Source organism: Drosophila kikkawai, chromosome 2L (genome assembly GCF_030179895.1).
Source record: "Drosophila kikkawai strain 14028-0561.14 chromosome 2L, DkikHiC1v2, whole genome shotgun sequence".
Classification (NCBI taxonomy): Eukaryota; Metazoa; Arthropoda; class Insecta; order Diptera; family Drosophilidae; genus Drosophila; species Drosophila kikkawai.
The window spans coordinates 2003159-2018224 of record NC_091728.1 but is presented as its reverse complement, the minus strand read 5'-3'; the positions used below and the strand labels follow the sequence as shown (position 1 = coordinate 2018224).

The 15066-nt window shown below is 38.5% G+C and overlaps 1 protein-coding gene and 1 long non-coding RNA gene across 2 annotated transcripts; one reads left to right on the top strand and one right to left on the bottom strand.

The window, feature by feature from the left end:
* The first annotated feature begins 5018 nt into the window (after positions 1–5018).
* Positions 5019–5592, top strand: LOC108079563 (dynein light chain 1, cytoplasmic). Its single transcript, XM_017173904.3, has one exon. The coding sequence runs from the start codon at positions 5134–5136 to the stop codon at positions 5401–5403; it is 270 nt and encodes an 89-aa protein (XP_017029393.1). The 5' UTR covers positions 5019–5133; the 3' UTR covers positions 5404–5592.
* An 8392-nt stretch (positions 5593–13984) lies between these two features.
* Positions 13985–14715, bottom strand: LOC108079595 (uncharacterized). Its single transcript, XR_001770877.3, has 2 exons — positions 14212–14715; positions 13985–14156 (listed from the first exon to the last, which is right to left on the bottom strand). It is a non-coding gene; the product is annotated as an uncharacterized lncRNA (long non-coding RNA).
* Between the last annotated feature and the right edge of the window lie 351 nt (positions 14716–15066).

Genomic DNA, 15066 nt, shown 5'->3' with positions numbered 1-15066 from the left:
TTGACTTGACTGATATCCAACGAATATTTTATTGTCTGCAACATTTGCATGAATTGCGGCTATTAGCGTGATTGAGCCAACTTTTCTACCCTCGGTGAATCCTGGACGGAGTGCACTTAATACGCATTAGCTACGCTTATTTGACAGCCTCAATCTGCCCGGGCCAGAGGAGGAGATGCCTGCAATATTGATGATGTCTGGGCCCGGCGCCACCCTCATTCTGCCATTTTCCCACCCATTTTCACCAATATAGCTTGACGCGTGTCCTTTTACCGAGAACAAGTGTATCTCCCACTGCAGACGCAAAAGGACGACGTCCGGTTTTCGTTACGATATGCGAGAGAGTGCGAAAATTTTTATAATTTTACAATTGTATTGTTGTTCGGACCGGAAGGAAGAGGGAAAAAATTCAGTGGCCCGAACGGGAGTGAGGAGAAGGATGCTTCTTCGGTTGCGGTTGTCCTTCGGTCGTGACACACGACTGAGCAGGACACGTGGCGTGCGGCTATTAGGAAAAGCGATTTCCTTGACGCTGCTAATAGAATTCTAGCACTCTCCGACAAACGCTATCCAACCATCCCACCCCCCCAAAGGAATAAGTGTTGTGGCGTTTTCGGGGTTTTTCTCCTTTCCGGACGAGGTGGCAGCAGCTGTCAATGGGATTTACACAGCGAAAAGATATCAAAATTGGGAAAGGAAAAGGTAAGTTTTTTGGAAAACAAGAGGTAAGTTAAAAGAATTTGAATTTAAAAATAAATTAGAAATGTGGAACAATAAAATCCTATGAATTTTGTAACCAAAACTTTATTTTCCCTGTGCATCTATATATAATTGGAAGCCTTCTCTCTAGTACATCCCAGTCCCATCTCCTCCAGCCTCTGTCTGAGCTGTGAGCCTTGTAATTACTTTGTTTCCTAGCGCCAGGAGGTCCTTCGGTCGTCAGCACCCAGAAAGATTCCTTGTCACTCTTTTTGGTGTTGCTTGTGCGATGCAATTAAAAGCGCTCCGCAGGTGTTCTTTGAACTCTGCCACCCATAATATAAACGAACATAAACTGTGTCTCAATTTTGGGCTCGTTGGCGTGGAGAAATGTGTCAGTTGCAAGGCTTCCGAAATGGGACATCGCTCTCTGATTCTGGATTTTATCAGACAGAAGCAATTATCACGTCATTATCACGAGGCAAAGCCACAAAACTGTTTGCTGCTTTGATTTTTCGATGTTTGTTTTAAGCACTAGGGGGTAAAAGAGGGTATATTAGGTTTTTTTTCAGCCTTTTAGCACGTGTCACTCAGGAAGGTCAAGGCAGAGATCAGCCGAGTCTATCGGTGCCTTAGAAACTGATTTCCGGCAAAGGACAGCCCTCAGACAGTAGCAACCCTGCCTCCTGTTGGAAAATTATGAATAATATCCGTAACTTCTGCCGAGACACACACACAAAAGTACGGTTGTAAATACCGTGAAATATGTACAGAGAGCAGCTTGCAAGGGGAAGGAAAAAAGGGCCCACACTTCACTTCAATCTCAGCCAACGCCTCCGAATTTTTGGAAACTCGAAAATAAATTCGTTGGCGGGGCGTGCCGTCAGATACAACTTCCGATGACAACCGACAGATGTTTTTTTCTTTTGGCTGGGAACAGGATAACGACGACAAACAGGAGTTGCGCCCGCTTGCAAAACACAAAACAATTGCCTCGTCGCGGATGTCTCCGCCATACAAATAGTCCAAAGTCGAATCAGATGCGAATTACAGTCATGTATTTGAATGTACTTGATAATGTACGGGCGTTGACATCACGGCAAAGGTGTTTTGCTGGGTTTTGCAGGGTTTGGGTTTCCACTCTGGGCACATGACAATGTCACTGCCACATGGCACACGCTGGATTTGGCAATCCTTGGCAAGGTGTGACGCATCGGAAATGGATGGGACTTTGCCTGATATTCGATCATATTCCAGCTGGTAAAAGATGGGGGCGGTGGCAAAGTGTTAAAGTGAATTATTAAAGGGATCCCCCCAAGGGGGAATTAGTTGAAAAAAGTGATACAAAATATTTATTGGAGGAAATTTAAATATAATTTAAGGGGAATTGAAGGTAAATACTAAGTAGGGGTTGCGAAAATATTTATTTAAATATATATATTAATATTTAAATATTTTAAAAATATAAAAAATGTTTTCATCAAGGATTTATAATATTTATAATATTAATTTCATACTCTCCTTCAAAATAATAATCCTTATAAAATTTGTTTTTTTGATTCTCTGCCTTAAAAATGCTTAAATTTTATTAAAACCCACCTTTAAAATAAAAGAAACCAAATGTATAAGAACAGAAATCAAAATCGCATCCAAGCTTAATTAATTTCCAATCAAAATAATATTTTCCCTTAACATAATTAGCTTTCCAATTATATATACCCTTCAAGCAAGATGTATCCCTGTCAATTTTAAAAAAGATCTCTATAACACATCAATCCCAGGATTTACATATATCATATCATATATTATATTAAATAACCCATCATAAAATTATGCAAATGCCAGGGAATATGATATACAAAATAAGCCAAACATTTGTCCACACAAAAGGTGGCAATTACACGATGAAAAAACACAGGAGGGAGACTTTGTAAAAATCTGAATCAAAAGCAACCAACCACCTCACACTGGCCTCCGCTTTCCTCTTTGTTGTTACGGATATATACTCGTATATAGGTATATAAATATACTCGTAATTTTTCAGCCGCCATTTCTGATCGACAGCTGTCATGAATGACAATTGGATTGCGGGAAACAGCAGCAGCAGCAGGAGCAGTAGGAGAAAAATGCCACTGAAACCGAGAGTCGCAGACTCGAAGCCTCTGCCCCTCGAGATTCTTATAAAATATGCAATAAAAATATGAAACCTCGTAATGATTGCCAGTATTTATAGATTTCAAGCAGAGACCCGCTGCTGCCGCGAGGTCATCAAATCGAAAACAACCGAATCGACATGGAAATTGAAATTGAAACAATGGCAGGCGGCGAGTCGCAATCGATGCCCCTTGCTTCAGGGGCGTCGTCCGGTTGGTAGGGGGATTATTTCAAGAGGAAACTGAACTGAACTGAACTGAACAGAATTGAACTGAAGTGGAGTGGTTCTCGAGTAAAACGCAGAAATGAGGTTGCTTTTTTGTGGGTCGTAACAGGACAAATGAGGAGAGTGGGATCTGATTTTGGGTGGCGAACTAAGAAGGGGATTTAAATAAATAAAATTAAGAAGAGAATACTTCTACTACTCAGCCAAAATAAAGAAAAAACTACATGAGAATTGATTATAAATTAAAATAAAATTAAATATTAATTTAAAATAAATTTTAATATTTTTAGTACATAAATCTCCTTATTTCTGTATGTTTAAATAATTCTTTGCATACTTTTAGGCTCTTCTTAAATTGATTTTAAATCTTAAGTAATGTTTTTCAGTCTTTTGTGACATTTTGTGAATTTTGTTGTGTCTATTTTGTGAATTATTTTAATTCCGTGAATAAATAATTTTTTTATATTTCTATAAATATTTATTATTATTTTTTTTTTCTATATCCTTTATCTGGTAGCTGATTCCCTTAGCTTCTCTGGCCAAACCCCATTTTAACGGACTGCTGCCTGCCCTTGAAGAACCTCATTCTATATGTTTTCATACGCACAACCACATGTGGGATGTGACCAAGGCATGGAGGTTGGGTAAGGGGTTAGGTAAGGAGTAAGGGAAGTATGCAAACGGGTGTATGCAAGGGGGTGTCGAACGGAGGGCACACACACAGAGTGCAAAACCTTTAAATGCAATTACGACGACCTCATGTCGCATGTGAACTCATGTGTGGAGAGTCGTCGTCACAAAACGCCAATGATATGCTCTCGAGTGTCTTTTGTTGTGGCTTAAATACAGAACCAGGGCAACTCCCCTTGTGTCCTGCGTTTGCTCCTGTTTTTACAGCCTCCTTTAAATTTTGAGCGCGCCAAAAAAAAAAAGCTGCGACGAAGCTTTCCATTCGCTAATCGGCCTGATGCACACACAGTTGTGTGTGTGTGGCATATGCACCGCTCCACAATCGCATCATTTTGAGCAATTAAGTGTGTATTATCCTTCGCAGCGTCTGTCAAAGGACCACGAAAGCAACTTCAAACCCCCGATTTCGCGAGCTGCGAGCTGCTCCTGTTTCTGTTCCTGTCCCGCCACCGGAAGTACATTGAATATGCGCCTGTGAGCGTGTGAGAGTGTATGCAGTAAACGGTATATGAGGCTCACTGGAAATATATATTTAATATTTATAAATTAAATAATTTATTGATGGACTCAACAGAAAATTGTATGTTACTTACCTGAGAATCTAAGATTTGATGAGGAGTTTATTTTAATGAATGATTTTTAGTAGTGAACTTTTGATGGTTAAGTCTTTGTTGGTGAATTGTTGTTGGTGTATATTTATATATATATTATTATTGTAATATTTCTGCACACTTTATAGAATAATTTTAATTTCCACTTAAAATAAATATTAAACTTTATTTTCTAGCAGTGCATCTCTGTCTGCTTCCCTCTCTCTCCTATAAAATCCGCGCTTTTCAAGCGCAAATTGTGCATTTATGTCGACAATGGCGAGCCAACAAAGGCAGCGGAATGGGATGCGGAGTACTCGTTATATGCGATTGGGACATGGGATATGGGATATAGGATATATGTATGTATGGGATATAGGGATACGCGGTGTTCTTATGCTTCGTATGCAGTTCTCATTGTGATGCCAACTTTTACTTTTGTTCGTTGTGCCAACTAACTGAAGGCGGTCCTAAGGCGTTTCGCTGTCAAGTCGCAGGGGCTAAAAAAATATGCTGTAATTTATTTTAAACTAGGAGAAACGAAGACCTAGGAGTTAGTTTTAGCAGAAATTAAGTCTTTAAAATTCCAAGAAATTTTTTAAATATTTTAAATCCCAGTCATCGTTGAATTGATTATCAAGCAAAGTGCTCAGTGTGCTTTCTGTCAGATCGAGTTTCAATAGAAATCATTTGCCATTCGCAGTTTTGGTTGTCCATTTGGAGAAAAGTCAAAAGAAAAAATATAAAAACCGCTTATAGATTTCGAATTCAAAGATGTCTGATCGCAAAGCCGTAATCAAGAACGCTGACATGAGCGAGGAGATGCAGCAGGATTCCGTAGACTGCGCCACCCAGGCTCTCGAGAAGTACAACATTGAGAAGGACATTGCGGCCTACATCAAGAAGGAATTTGACAAGAAATATAATCCCACCTGGCATTGCATTGTGGGACGCAATTTTGGCTCATATGTAACCCACGAGACGCGCCATTTCATCTACTTCTACTTGGGCCAGGTGGCGATTTTGTTGTTCAAGAGCGGTTAAAGTCTGGTCGAGATGTGGGAGGAGGTGATGGTGAGGATGCCTTTTGGAGGGGCAAGCACAACAACAACAACAACAGCAACAACAACACGTACATAGACACGAACACTGAGAGGAAGAGGTGCAGGATCAGTTGGAGCAGGTTGCAGCATCAACAAGAAACAAAAGACAATAAAAAATAGTTGACATCAATTTCAAGTATTTCTTTTGCTTATTTTTATATTTTTCAGGTTTATATCGAAGAATCTAGGTGTTTTTTTTTTCCTTTTGAACTTTCCCACTCCATTATTTTAGGCAAACTTTTCTTTCTAGCCACTCTCATGCTCCTTGGGCGATTTTTCATTCGCTTTATTGCCCTCTCTGGGCTGTCACAAACAAGTGTTGGCCAGCCAAAGGCAACCACATACACGCCCACTTGCCCGGAAGTTCTTCTAGCCAGCATGTCTCCTCTGGCCAATTTAAAAATTCAATTTAATTTCAATTGATATTGGAAAATCTTTCTGCGAAAACCCAACCACATGCGCAGCGGGGAAGCCCCATTAAGAAAGGCGACAGGAATTTTCCAACTCGGACTTGGACTCGTCGACAAAAGGTGCAAACAGCCAAAGCAATTACATCACAGATTTTCATCGACACAAAGTTTTCGTTGATAATTGAAATGGGGCTTCCTCTTGGTTGGTTGGTTGGTTGCTGGAAGCCCAGACAGAAGGAGCCATAAATTATGCACAGGACATGAAGGACAGCCAGTAAAAGTAACCACCAACCCTCACGCTCACTAATTGCCTGGTCCTGGTCCTGCCAAGGACCTCCGGGCAGCAGATTGCTCTCCGCTCTTCTGTTTTCCTAGCAACGCCGTCCTCGTCGCCTTGGGCTGTGAAAGATTTGCCACACGTTCCGGCCATCTCATAAATAAAAGCAAAATTTCATTAAGACAAATTATTGTCTATCAATATGTTGCCACAAAACAGGAGCTGGGAAGTAGAGCGGGCCAGGACATTCATTGCTCATTTGCCAGCCCGCTGGTCGACCTCCCTCTTTGGTATTTGTATGTTTACATAATAATATTTGCGGCTCATAATTGCATAAATTTTTAAAGCGAAACGCGTTTCAGGCTTGTGTGCAACCTGCAATCCTCATTGTTCTCTTCTGACCCCTGGATATCCCTTTTCCCAGGCTCGGGGATACCCTAACCAAAACGGCAGAGTTTAAGGGGTACAAATATATTTTAAAATTGATTTAATTGTTTGATATAAATTTGTAAAAAATTATTAATAATAAATAAAATATAAAGGTCTACAAATATTTAATTTAAAGGTTGTTTAGGTAGTTTATTTGATATTTTAATTGTTTCATATTTAGAATATATTTTTAGTTTCTTTCTAAAACATTTTAAAAAGACATTTTAAGTCGTTTTTTCTTGTGTAGAATATATTTTTGATCTTAAATATCTTTAATTTTTAAGCAAAGATTTTTTCGAAATTAGTTGTTTTATTTTTTTTATTTAAAAATAAATGGTATTTTTTGTTTATTCATTTTAATTAAAGAATGAATTCTCTTAAGTACAGTTTTTATTAGATTTTTCTTAATTTTGTAATTTATTATGTAATCTCTGATTGATTTTTCAATTTTTAAAACTCCAAAATGTCTCAATTTCCTTTGATTAAAAATGTAATTATATAATCAAACTTTATAAAAGTATTTTTTTTACCTTTTTCTTAGAGTATTTAATGCCTCGACTCATATTTAGTTATTTTCCCATTGTTTAGCATTGGTTTTGGGGTTAAATACGTAGAAATTAAATTAAATATGCCCGCGGTTAAATGTCGTTGCACAACCCACAGGTTGTGCCCTTCCGCAAACACACACAAAAGGGATTGGGACTGTGGGCCTAGGCTTAAATCCAATTACGATGATAACCAGGGGGCGGAGTTTTCAATCAGGTGAATAATATTTTCCCAAGCCACGTGCTCGAAAGTGAGGCATCAAAAATAAATATTTTCAAAAATATTCCCAATAGGAATATTTGAAAGATAATTTTCTCATGAGGGAAGATCAGAAAGAGGGATCCCCCTTCTTCTTCGCGGCGGCGACACTTGACTTCCCACTAATTGTTATGACCGCATAAATCGACATTTATTACTCTGCCAGAAGAGAGGAAGACTCCAATCCAATCCAATTGCTCGGCTGTCACAGAGTTCATCGATTTTCTCGGTTTCGTCTTCAAAGCCGCGACTGCGGCTAGAACAAATCGAGTGTGAAATTCGATAAGTGGCTGGGATTGTCTGAGTTTCCAGCGGGGGGAGATCTTGTTTACAGAGAACACCCAAAATCGACGAATACAAAACTATTATGGGAGCCATGAATTCTGAATTATGCTCCACTTTAACGCGACTTTTACGATGGCAATTGAAAAATTTGTTTCTTTTTCTTGTTCTCCGGCGCAGAATAAAAAAATTTTTGTTAAAGTTTTGATTCATGATATTTTAAGTGGTTTTGTGACACTTGACAAGTGTATATATTTTTGATTTGTTTTGAAGATGTTGTAAAGAAACTAAATAAGGGATTTAGATTAAGAGAAGATAAGGAAAGGTAATTTTTGAAACCCTATTTCAGTAGTTCTTCTTGTAAAACTAAATTTAAAATGTATGTTTTTTATTTATTTCTGTTTTAATATTTTAAGTAGCCTTTTCTTTAACTTTCAATTTTTAATTAAATTTTGTAATATTTCTATAAATAAATAATAAAGCAGAATTCTTATTATATTTAGTAAAACCCTTCAATTTCCCGCACATTAATATGTTAGGTTTTTTTAAATTAAATAAATATAAATTTATACATTTTCAAATTATGTTTTAATTTTTAACCTCTTTAAACAAGTTTTTTCCAAGTTCTTATATAATTTTCTATTTTCTTTTCTATTTTTTGTGTGAATAATAATCGTAAATAACTTATTTAGCCATAAATTTAGTGCCGAAAAATGACATCTACCCCCCTGATGGCCCCCTTCCCCTTTTGGTCAATAAAATGATTTACATGAAATTCCCATTTTCCCAGGGCCACTTGACTTGGCGACGCAAGTCAACCTCCCCACTAACCCCTCCTCCAGCTCAACTAAATCGCGACTAAGTATTATACTATATAGATTATATGGCCACGCACATACACTCTACACACACACACACACAAAACACACTAAAGACACTAAGCACGACAAAAAGACATTAAACACGACAACGAAATAAAAAAACATTGAAGTTCCTTATCAGCACTTCCGGTTTTCGTGACCAATGTCTTGGGGTGTGCACACACACCATATATACACACACACAATGTGCCTTTTTGGTGTATCAGTTTCGCACACTCTCCGGATCTGAGCCCGGGCATGCAAAGGTTATAGAAATGGAAAAGTCGGGGTTATGGTTGGGGGATTGTAACCCTCTGATTTTAGCCTCTATTCCCCTTCCCCCCCCCCCCCCCCCCCAAGTTAGTCTTAATTTCTGGACATGCTCTTGGCCACACTGGTTATCCTCCATTATTCATAAATATGCAAATGCCAGGGCGTAATAAATTCCAGATGCATGGCCAAAGGCTGCGGGTCAATTTCGAGCTCACGCTCATGGGCTTACAGTTTATACACTGAAAATATTTATTGTATAAAATAAAGTGAAGTAATTTATAAAATCCCAAACAGACCTTTTAAAAAAATGTCATCTAGTTATTAAAAGAGAAAAAATTTCAAGCAAAACTAAATCTATTTCTTTTCCCTTAATAAAACCTCATGTTCCTTGTATTTTCCCAATTTTCCTCTGTGCATTTTCGTTTGGCTTTGGTTCTTTGGTTTGGTTGGGGTGGTGCTTGGCCTGTTTAGCACTCAATCTGAGGCGGCTCCTCCGGACCACTGGCATATGCCACATTACCTTGCCGCAAATTAAATGGTCTCGCGTTTCGGCTCAGTTCTGCCGAGGACTCCTTGAGGTCCTTCCGTTGGCAGGCTGGGATTCTTGTTTAAGGGGCTGGCCAGGCGGCGGCTGGTTGCATGTGGTGGGCGTTAACTCAACTCATACACCCGAAGGACACGAAATCCTGCAGAGATATTCCTAAAGGCACAGTGAGATGCGGGCGTGACAACTCACGAGTGGAGGAAAGTTAATTGAATTTTGTTAATGATGAGAAGGATTTAATTTTTTTTATATTTAAGGTATAATTATCAGGGGTTTTTCCATGATAAAAATATGTGTAAGTCCTCCTGCTCTCCCCTTACAAAAGTCCTGTAAAATGGTTCTTAATCATCGCTCTCCAAAGATGATTGTTTTTCGCCTTGACTTTTGATTTAAAACAAAATAAATCATCAATTTTCTTTTTGCTCTAATACAATCAAGACAACCAGGACCTCCCAAAACCCGCTAAGGACACCCCCTACTGGCGCCGGACTGTGTATAATGCGCACAATCGCAGCCAGGACACGAAATCGGAAGGAAAGGAAGTCCTAATGTGTGGTGGTTCGAGGCAGAGTCAGTTTCGAGGGAGAACTGTTTGCGCAGCACAAAGTGAGTTTTCTTTCTTTCTTTTTTTTTCGAGAAGAAGAAGCCGGACCTTTGTAAGGAAGGATGGCAGGACACACACACACTCACTAACAGGGAACAGGACTTGTGCTTGAGTTTTGCCTGGGCAAACAAGCGTATAAATTGAGTTATAATTTGATTTCGCCACTCCTTTGGCTCCGGATGTTGGCTTCACCGTTTATTTAAATGAATCCTTCCCCGGACATGTGGCAATTGGTTGTTATCCTCTTGAATTTTCGGGGTTTAACACAAGGGCTCTTGTATACAGGAAAACTATGATTGGTCATACTTGTGACTTCTTGCAAGAAACGGATGTGTAAGAGTGTGGTTTTTGGTTTTGATTTTGAGGGCAATTAAATTTAAATAGAATTTCCTTTGAAAATTGCTTTGGCTTTTCCAACTCTTTCTCTCTCTCTAACTTGAAGCTAATTACCTTCCCTAAGACAAAGGAATTTTACTGCCTGAGAAAATCTGCTGCTGCCTTGCTCTCATTTACTTAAAATGTTGCTAAAAAGTATCCTTTGTGGGTAATATTATTTTTAAGAATTAAGGCAGGCAGAACTAATACTTTTTTAATTAAGCCAATTTGCGGGTTCTGGTGGATCAGTAAAGGCCACTTGGGGGCGGCAATATGCGTACAATGTGATTCGAGATTTTTTTTTATATACTTTTTTTTTCAGCAAACCTTTCTCTGTCGTATTTTCTGTGTATATATTTTATTTTTTTTTGCATTCTTAATGCTTGAAATGGCAAAATGGCAGTTTACGCTTGCTACACATTTTGTCCTGTTTGCCGGCGGAATAAACCCCAGACCCAGATCCATTTCTGCCCCCTCCCCACCTCGTTTCTTTCTTCTTTTTTGCCACATTGAGTGGCACTCTCAAGCATGTCTTTACATCTCTTTACGCTTGGGGGGATTACTTTTGGGCGGGGAAAATCAAGGGAACTCTGTGGGGAAAATGGCCGCCCTCAGAGATATATACAAGTATACTGTATGTTTTGAGTTATTACTTTGCATATCAACGAACACATGGTGAGTCCCAAGATTTATGTTGCAATCGGGGCTTGTTTATGCTTTCGATAAGGTCCGAAAAAGGCCAGATAAAACCGTCGACGAAGAACAGATTCAAAAACTCAAAGGCAGACTTTACTTCTCCAGGCTACAATGTGTCTTTTTCTCTGTATTTTTAGACATTTATCAGCAAAGCAAACACAGAACCCAGGGAGACAGGCAGGCGCAACCACAACTTAACAGCAACTCAAACTTTTGTTTTGTCTGCCCGAAGTGGTGCCCTCTGTATCTGTATCTGCACGCTGTATCCGTATCTGTATCTGTATCTGTTTTTATGCACCCGCATGGATCTGTCGGATCGCGGCGGCTGAAAATCGATCTGCAAGTGCCCCCGAACAGAAAGCGCAGAAATGCGCAAAAAGTCACGTAGTCAGCGAAACAGACAAAACCATATAGACAACGATTTGCCCTGATATTTACGTACTATATGGCGGGGTGTAGGGATGAGGAGGGACTTGTAGGGGGTGGCAGCTGCACGTGGCATTGATCTGGGGCCACAACTCCAACAGGAGGAGTACGATTAGGTGACTGCCAAAGCACAAAAGCCAGAAACGAGTTCACTTCAGGACTACACTGAGGGAAATTGGGAAGAGATATATTTTATAGAGAAATATTTATTACCAAAAAATGAGGGGAATATATAAATAGGATATATACAAATCAAAGAGTTAGGTTGATTTTTAAGAATTTTAAATATCGAAAAATATCGTTAATATTGATTGTAATTAATTTTTCTCTCTTTTTATACCCTTGCAGGGTATTATAATTTCAGTCAGAAGTTTGCAACGCAGTGAAGGAGACGTTTCCGAACCTATAAAGTATATATATTCTTGATCAGCATCAACAGCCGAGTCGATCTAGCCATGTCCGTCTGTCCGTCTGTCCGTCTGTCCGTCTGTCCGTCTGTCCGTCTGTCCGTCTGTCCATCTGTCCGTCTGTCCGTCTGTCTGTTTCTACGCAAACTAGTCCCTCAGTTTTAAAGCTATCTGAATGAAACTTTGCATATAGTCTTCTATATACTCTCACTGCTATATATGTCGGAACGGGCCGGATCGGACGACTATGTATATCATATAGCTGCCATACAAATGTTCGATAAATTTTTAGAAAAAAATTATAACTTGGGTGTTTTTTAACATTTTTGCACTATTTTTTAGATATGGCCGTTTTATATTATTTCAGATTTTCGGTAAAAATTTTATGAAAATCGGACGACTATATCTTATAGCTGCCATAGAAACGATCGGGAAATTAATAGGAAAAAAATTATAGCTTCGTTGTTTTTCAACGTATTTTTATCTACTCTGAGGTATAAGCCTTTTTTATTATTCTAGAATTTTGGTATAAATTTCAAAAAAATCGGACAACTATATCATATAGCTGCCATAGAAGCGATCGGTAAATATATAGACTATGTAAAGCTGTGAATGTAAAACTGTAACTGTCAAACTGTGAACATAATAAGTATAGGTAAAATGTAATGAAACTCGGGTTTGTGAGTGTTTTCAGCATTTAAATCCATAATATAAATATCAAAACCAATCTGCAAGGGTATACAAACTTCGGCGTGCCGAAGTTAGCTTCCTTTCTTGTTATCGATTCTTTTTAGCCGATATTTGACAGAGAATACATATTAATCTATTTTGGTATCCATTTATTCATCGCAAAATCAAAATATCGATATTTTCATGGAATTTCGATCAAATATCGATGAAATCGGGTACTAATTTTTGATATACCATCTCAATTTGTACAATCCTAATCCCCTTCCATATAACCCATATATTTTTCTCACTGTATTCTCAGTACCAAATGGGCAATTAAAGTGTCACAAGTTCGGGACATGCAATATTTCATGACGCAATGCCTAAGATTATGAATATAAATGCAAATTAGTCCTCGGCTAGTCTCAGCCCACCTTGCCCTACCTCAGCCCACCTTTCTACCCTTAAGCTTAGCTCACCTAGCCCCGCCGATTTCCACCTGTCTGTTGTTGTGGTCAGCAGGAGAGGAAGGAGAGGCAGAAAAGAGATGGAATGAGGGGTTAGCTGGAAAGCGGGAGCGTGACAATCATTAAAAGTCAAGCGACGACGAGGACGAGGACGAAGGACCAGGGACGACGAACGACGAACGACGACAACGTTGAAACGTCCGACGTTGAACAATCACTGAAAATGACTAACGGTAACCACGATAGCTCACATCCGGACCAAAAGTCCTGGCCTGAATACTATATACCACACCATATTCCGTACGAAGAAAAGCTTTCGGGGGGACCCGTGCACGTTGAAAGAAAATTACGCTCTTATCTCGCTTCCTGTCGTGACACAATTTTCTATCATAGAAGCCACTCGAGGAACCGACTTCGTCCTGATGTTGTTCCGTAACTTGGGTCAAATACATAAAGTTATTATTGCTTTTACTATTTCGGCTTTTGGGAGGGGTGCAAGAGGGGTCTGAAAAAAGTAATGATAAATGTGCCACGCTCACGTTTTCCAAAACTCTGAGCTTAGGGGTTTTTGGGCCATTATTTACTAACACACAGATTTTTTTACGAAAAGTGTCACTGAAATGGGTTTTAGGCTAGAATTACATAAGCCAAGGGATCATTGGTATAATTTCAGGAAGGTAGGGTAATTATATTTGAGTCACAAAATTCAAGAAAATCTAAATAAACGGTGACTAGGAGAAACAAGTTTCTTATTTTTTCAATATTTACTTCTTTACTTTGATTAAATCATTATACAAAGTTTTAAAAAGTGATTTCCCAGAACACCTTCTTCATTTCCCATTAAAATAACTTCAGGTGTTGGCTTATTACCAACAGTTCTTTCTAAAACCACTTTAACTTCCTAAAATTTAACCTTATTTATGTATTTTAATCACACAACTAAACTTCTAACAGGTTACTATAACTGAATCTTAACCCAGAAACATTGTTTTCGTAACCCCCAAGTAATGGCCATTTAATGCATAATTAAATTGTCCAAGCACATGCAAGCGAAAGTAAAGATTACAATTTTTTCTATGAATTTCATAAATACTTAATTAAGTGGGTTTGCTTTCTGCCTCTTCGTCTCTGTCTCACTCCCTTCTCTCGTCTTGCTCGTACTCTCTGTCTCCTGAACGTAATGAGATGAAAATTGCAACAACAAAAAACATATATACGCTACGTACGTGACAAATTGAAAAAAAGCGCATCAGTGGAGCGAAGTTAACTGGTGAGACCTGTGTGGAATCAACCATACCATATTGGACAGCGACATCGTCGTTTCTGATGACTTGACCAAGTACAGCGACAGCTACTGTGACTGACTTTTACGAGTCCCAGTAAAAAAAAAAAATAAACCAATATCTCAGAACGATGTTCGAGGCGAGTGTAAGTGGAGCTTGGAGCTCCCTCCTGTATGGGACCTGTATGGGGGCTGTCGTAATACTATCTAGACACGTGAAATGAGTTATCAACGGTTACAGTGGGGCAAAATGTGAGGAGGAATGTGCCTATAAATATTATAATTACTTTGGTTTTGAGTGTTGTAACTTGTTGTTGTAGAAAGAGAGTTTTATAAAAGGTTTTATGAAAACACAACACTTACCTTCTGAAGTTTCCTAAAAAATAAACAAAAACTTGTATTAAAAAATATTAAATAAAATATTTAGGGTTATAAATAAGTTCTTAAAGGTAACTGTATAAAAATAAATATAAATTATATTATTAAGCATAACCTTTTATATTAAAAATAAGTCTTATAAGTTTTCAAATCAATTTAAAATGTTAGATAAGATAAGATTTAAGTGTTATATTCGATCTTTTCTGGCTTATTTGAAGATAATTTTTTCGTCTTTGTTTTCTCAGTACAGTCACCACTGTCCACGACGGACAATCAGCTCGCGAATAGTGTCGCTGTAAACTTAGAATCGGCACATGACTTAAAACTTATTACCATGACGCAGATCACAAAAAAAATGTCTCAAGGGAATATTGTCAACCAGCGGTCCAAGACCAATTATGACTTTTTACAGATGCCCATA